This window comes from Odontesthes bonariensis, chromosome 21, assembly GCF_027942865.1.
Source record: "Odontesthes bonariensis isolate fOdoBon6 chromosome 21, fOdoBon6.hap1, whole genome shotgun sequence".
Classification (NCBI taxonomy): Eukaryota; Metazoa; Chordata; class Actinopteri; order Atheriniformes; family Atherinopsidae; genus Odontesthes; species Odontesthes bonariensis.
In genome coordinates this window covers 6,468,267-6,474,740 of record NC_134526.1, presented here as the reverse complement: position 1 = coordinate 6,474,740, position 6,474 = coordinate 6,468,267, and the positions used below count along the sequence as shown (strand labels likewise).

General features: G+C 40.7%; 1 protein-coding gene across 1 annotated transcript; it reads right to left on the bottom strand.

Moving 5' to 3' along the window:
• Window positions 1–851: 851 nt before the first annotated feature.
• Window positions 852–6,405, bottom strand: sco1 (synthesis of cytochrome C oxidase 1). Its single transcript, XM_075453742.1, has 7 exons — window positions 6,081–6,405; window positions 5,639–5,755; window positions 3,880–3,970; window positions 3,580–3,777; window positions 3,386–3,478; window positions 1,684–1,799; window positions 852–1,596 (listed from the first exon to the last, which is right to left on the bottom strand). Exons 1-7 carry the CDS (start codon window positions 6,231–6,233, stop codon window positions 1,468–1,470), a joined length of 897 nt encoding a protein of 298 aa, XP_075309857.1. The 5' UTR covers window positions 6,234–6,405; the 3' UTR covers window positions 852–1,467.
• Window positions 6,406–6,474: the final 69 nt, after the last annotated feature.

Sequence of the window (6,474 nt, the reverse complement as noted above, 5' to 3'; positions counted from 1 at the left end):
CTTTTAATTTATTCATGTGTTTTATTCTTTTAATTTTTTGTTTTTATTTTTCTGTGCAGCACTTTGTTCAACTGAGGTTGTTGTAAAGTGTTTTATGAATAAAATAAAATTGGATTGGATATACAATATCATATTTTTTGTCTCTTTCACAAGTAAAATCTTAAGAGAAGTCGTACCAATCTAAATATTTCAGTTTTAAATGTTCAGCATCATAGAGCTCACACAGTCAAACCAAAAGGTGACATAATGATGATGATGTCCACATCTGCTGATGCAGCTGGAATCTTTGGGCGTTTCCACATTCTACTCCCTCATTCAGGTGAGCCAGCCGGGGTTGATCAGACCTCAGTTTGGGGGACCACTGCTCCATGGTTCTCCTCTCCTGAGCCGCAGCCATCTTGAGAATCTCTTCTTACACCGTTCTCCACCCTCCATTTTTCTTTTTTCCCCAAATTTATCCACACCTGGAAAATACTAAAAACTAATTTCAAGATGGTGTATGACCGCGTCAGTGTCTGATCTATTCTCTGCTTCCAGTTTCCTGTAAATTTGGACATTTTTAAAGTGACCTCAGCTCAACATATAGGAGACACATGTGTTGTTTTCTCCCGTCGGGCCCAGTTAGTGGTCCCTTTGCCTTCATTTTCTGGTTTCCTCTTAAATAATGGTTTTAATTATGTTGTCTTGTTTTATTTTTTTTAATAAACGGTGTCTTTTAAAGGTTTTAAAGAACGTGCCTCCCCCCTTTCAGACCTGCAGTCTGCATGCTTTCACCGTCAACTTTCCTCATTTTCACGACAAACGATCGTTTGCTTTTAAATGTCTGAAACACTAAAGGACAAGTCAGTATTTTTCATTAAAAGCTGGAAAGTAATAGTTTTTATTACACATTCATAGTTACTTTGGAGGGGTGAGAAATAAAGAGAAAAGTTAAGCCACTGCCATCTCTGCCTGATATCATGATCCTACCACTGGGAGCCGCATCAGTAGCTTCCCAGAATCCACTCTGATGTAAACAGGAAGCACCTTTTCAGTTTGTGTGAATTTGTTTCAGCTCCTCGAGTCGCTGGGATGCAAGCAGCAAAACAAATGGAACAAAATGAGACATAATTTGGTCTATTTTTCATCGGTTTAGTGCGAGGTGTGCTACAGCTGTTCTGTTTACAGCCTTCCGCTGCACTTTACGGCTTCTGCCAGATGAGCAGCGACCACGCTGGTGAAAACCTTAAATACTTTTAACCCGGATTAAAAACGAGTTAAATGTGTCAGATGCTGAGAGGAGGTTTTCCTGAGAAGGCAGCCCGAAGGAGACGTGGAGGCACAAGAAGAGCCCGATGAGGTGGCATCAGACAGCAGGAATGTCATTTTTATATGATACTTTATACAAAATAAATAAAATAAAGGCCGACATCAGACATGATCGGTGAACAGAAACACCTGAGAACAGAATCTGCCGGTCCACGCTGTTCACTTCTTATACTTCCTCATGTGTGCCGCTATGGAGGTGGTGATCTCCGTGCTTCTTTTGTTCTGTCCAAAGTACTCCACAAACTCCCCGTCGGGTCCGACGAGGTACATGATGATTGTGTGATCCACCTGCAGACGACAGGAGGCGGGACTGAGACTAATGCTATACTTATATATTGATGAATATGGGCAGCAGTGGAGCAGGTTGTAACTCACGATGTAGTCGTTGTCTTCGTCCTTTGGCCCCTGACTGTAGTAAACTCTGTAGGCTCTGGAGATCTCATCAACCTGAGCCGTTGTTCCCGTCAGACCGATCAGCTTCGGGGAAAACTCTGAAAGATTCAATCAGACGAAAACCAGAGGGCAATGAATAACATCTGGTCTCATCTATGTGTCGTGTTTTCTCTGCTTTAAGAAAATATTCGGCAGGGATAATCTCAGGATCACTTTTCTTTTGCTTTGGTTCATTTCTTCTCTTCTGCCCTCAGCTTTCTAACACTTTGTACATATATTTTTTTATTATTTTACTTTTTATTACTTTATTTTATTGTTATTATATATATATTTATTTTTTTATTGCACCAAACAGACCAGGCCAAATTCTTCGTGATGTAAAAATTACTTGGCAATAAAATCTTTTCTGATTCTAAAACTCGCTTCCCCCACAACAGGGTGGCTGAGATTTTACTGGCTTCACTCAAAGATCTGGACCAGAGGTTGTAAAAGGACTCAGAAAACTGATTTAAGAATATAATATAAGCAGAAAGTAAACATTAAAAGAGCAATTTCACCAGCTGTTTCACTGCAAAGCGGATCCCATCTTCCCGTTATTTAAAGAAACCTTTCCCCCTGTGTTTGGTTACTCCATTCAGCCAAACACACGTCCTGTGTGTCAGTGAGTCCTGTGACTCTTGTTCCTTTAACCAGCACCAGCAGAGAGCAGCTGTTTGCACTGCAGACTGTCGACCTCACAGCTGTTGATGTTCACTTCAGGTGTGTGAGGCTCATTTATCAAAGTGATTCAAATGAAAATGGCTGATTTTACTGACTCCCGATCGGGTGAGACAGCAGAAAAAAACAATCATTTTTCATAATTTGCTAAAAACTTTGTGCTTTTTGTTGTATGTACGACATGATGTAGTGCTGCTCGCTTCACTGTGGCCAAAATGAGCCAAAAAGCCATCAAAGATGCAAAATAAAATGTAGCTAAGAAACATTATCCCTTCAAATAAAGAAATATATAAATAAACGGAAAAGTAACAATAAATAATCGTGTAAAAATGAATCAAAATAAGTAGAAATTTGCATCTGAGTAAATGTTAATCTTGTAATGTTCGTCCTTTAAAGGTTAAACTTTAAACACAGGCTCACTCCTGTGCTTTTCTCCGTAAAAACCAGAAGATCTGATCAGATTTCAAAGTAGTTACAGGAAACCTCAGTTCCCTGAATTTTTGTTTATCCATTAAACACAATCCAATCACCGCGTAATCCAATCAGGGTTGCGGGGGGGCTGGAGCGTATCCAAGCCGTCATTGGGTTAAATTTATTTATTTATTTATTTTTACCTTTATTGTTAAATGTACAAATCTGTTTTTATTTATTTAGTTTACTGATGTTTATTATTATTATTACCATTATTTACCCTACTTTTCATACTGTAGATTTGTATATAGCTAATGTTTACTCTATTTTTATTCTATTCTATTTGCTTGTTTTTCTGTACGCTGTTGCAACAATAATTTCCCAAATTGGGATGAATAAAGTATTTATCTATCTATCTATCTATTGGGCGAGAGGCGGGGTCACCACAGAGAGACACACAACCTCACTCTTAAGGGCAATTTAGAGTCATCAATTAACCTGACAGGCATGTTTTTGGAGGGTGGGAGGAAACGATGTACTCAGCAGGTTTCTGTACCTTTGACATATGTAGCCATGGCCTCTGCTGTGTCTCTGTCGGGATCGATGGTGATGAGGATGGGCGTCAGGTTTGGAAGAGACTTGATTTTGTCTGCAGAGAACCAAACACAAGCCAGTATTTTTTTATTCAAATCAAACTTAAATCCCTTTAAATTCTCGATGTGTAGTCATGTTAAAAGCTGGTTTTATCACCGATTTCATCAACCACTTCAATCATTTTCTCTATTTCGTCCGGGCAGATGTCGGGGCAGTGCGTGAAGCCGAAGTAGATGAGGATCCACTGGCCGAAGAAGTCCTCGCTCTTGGTGGGTTTGTTGTTGTGATCAATGAGCGAAAAGGGCCCGCCGAGTGCCGGCTTCCCAATCGACTTGTTCCTCTCTTTTTCCAATACTGTCAATGATGACACGAGTAACAGAAGCTACGTTACAAGCTCATTATACAACCAGCTATTTGCCTCCAGGTTGGAGCTCCCCAGGCCGGTGGAACACTTACATTCTTCCTTTTCTTTCTTGAAATATTTCATCCCTCCCAGCAGAGCACCGCCCATAGCAAACGTTATTGCTAAAGATTTCCACGTCACGGGCTTTAAAGAGGGGACAGTTAAGAGAAAAAAAACATCACTCAGACACAACTGTATGTTTACTTCAAGACAACTTCTTAAAGGGACAGTTCGCCTCTTTAGACATGAAGCTGTATGACATCCCATATTAGCAATATTATTTATTAAATTCGACTTACCCCCTGCTGCGTCCTGTGAGCCGATTTCCGGCCTCGTTTTGGCGTTGATGAAGGTAGTCCGGCTAGTTGGCTGGGGTTTAAAAATAAAGCGTTTTGCTTCTCAAAACAAAATGCGTTCAAAAGAGTAATACATTTGCATCACAAAATCGTTCTCCAGGAAAAAGTCAGACCTCACAATCGCTTGGCCCTATTTTCTCTCCCTTCGTATCACTGCCGCCTACCGCGCCTGTTACGGTGTTTGCTGCTCGATCTGCACTTCGGTCTGCACGGTCTACACAGCAGGCAGTGATATGAAGTGAGAGAAAATAGGGCCAAGCAATTGTGAGGTCTGACTTTTTCCTGGATGAACGATTTTGTGACGCAAATGTATTACTCTTTTGAACGCATATTGTTTTGAGAAGCAAAGCGCTTTATTTTTTAAACCCCAGCCAACTAGCCGGACTACCTTCGTCAACGCCAAAACGAGGCTGGAACTCTGCTCACAGGACGCAGCAGGGGGTAAGAAGATGTTCATAAATGATATTGCTAATATGGGATGTCATACAGCTTTATGTCAAAAGAGGCGAACTATCCCTTTAAATGTTGCTTTATAGGGGTCATGGTTGATAAAGAAATGTCTTTATATTATTTATGTGCTTATTGATGACACCTTTTGCCTCCACTCTTCAGCCCCTGAATCCATGGAGGGTAGTTTCCTTGCACATTCTCAGAAACTAACGTTACACGTATGCAGGATGCAACAGAGACAGCGAAGGGGCAAATATGACTGGATTTAGGGGCTTTAAATACCAGCTGCAACACGGCAGATGTTGCCTTTCCTGCTGTGATCTCAACGTAAATCCAATACTATCCTGCTTTATTTACTTTATTGTCCCAATGTTAGCCAGTGTGCAGGCTAAAACAATAACTGATACAAAGCAACTATGCGCTGTTACAGTTGCTTTACGTGCAAATAATGTCCTTAAGTCTTAAAGCTGAGCTAAACGTCATGATTAAGGTGCTGACATGTTCATTTGCTGCGTTAACTAATCTTAATGAGGTCAGATGTGAAGTTGTTTTCATTTGTGAAATGGTCATCAAGCCTCTAAATATACAAAAATCCCCAAAATGCCAACTTTTTTGTAGGCGTTAGTGGAGTTTTTTCCAATTTTTCCCCATTTCCTTTGACCTTTTCTTGTTCATGTCTTCCAAATGCAAACCAAAGATGGCAACGGAAACCCAGCTATTGTACCTGGCTGCTGGTTAGGTGTAATTTCTCTCTATAAATTCGTGATAAAGTCACATGTCCCAATCATATTGATGATGAATTACCTTTCAATGATAACTTTACACTCCTTCCAGTTCATGGTAAACAAACACAAATATAAACCTTGAATGTTGTTGGTTCAAGACACTTTGCTCAGATGGATTTACAATGTTCATAGGTGCCAGTATTTCTGGTTTTTAGTTTAACGAAGAAAACAAATCAAACATTAACAAATGTTACAGAAAAAAACAAAACACTGAGACTCACTCCAGACTTCTTGGGCTTCTCTCCTGATGGTGGTGGAGGCAATGAGGAAAAGGCTCTGGAGTGGTGTTGACTCAGCCATTGTGTGCTTCTGCAGGTGTGCCACTGGCTCACATTCAGCTGTTAGTGACCGAGCACAGGGGGAAAAATTAGCACAAAAGTTATTTTCATACTTACAAGTAAACTATTAACTTGGTGTCATGCCACTCAAACTGTAAGCTAGGCATATATATCTACAAGACTGTTTAAAAGGTTTAAATATGATTTTTCTTTATTGAATATGACGCGGAACACTTCAGTAGTGTTTATATATAATGATAAACTCACAATAGTGGTTACATGACGGTTTGAACGCACACCAAACCGAAGAGGACTCTAATTTGCCAAATTTCTAAATGGAATTTGGTGCTGCGGCTGCTCTCATCAGCTACTAGCTTTGACCTACCGGGTAGCAGCGAACTCCCCGTGGTGACAACGTGTGTTTCAGTCCAGTCTCCCTCTGGGTAAGACTGTGTGCGAGTCTGACGCCCTGGTTCCGTAGTACTTTACCGTTCAACCACCGGCAGCCCAAGCCGTGACACAAGACGCTCAGGGCCATGTTTGTTTGGACCTTGACAGGCACCGCTGCATTCAGTAGGAAGCGGTTGCAGGTTTCATAAAAGCAGATAAGTGAGGGGAAATGCGAGGGACAAACTACTGTTCTCCGGTCAGTTATTCTAAACCAAGAGAGTTTAAGGTGACATTATTGAAATCTAACCCGCTGATCTGAGATCGGTTACCAAGCGAAGTTATTCAACAAGGAAATTACGTCACAAAATTCTTCTTCTATCGTCCATTAG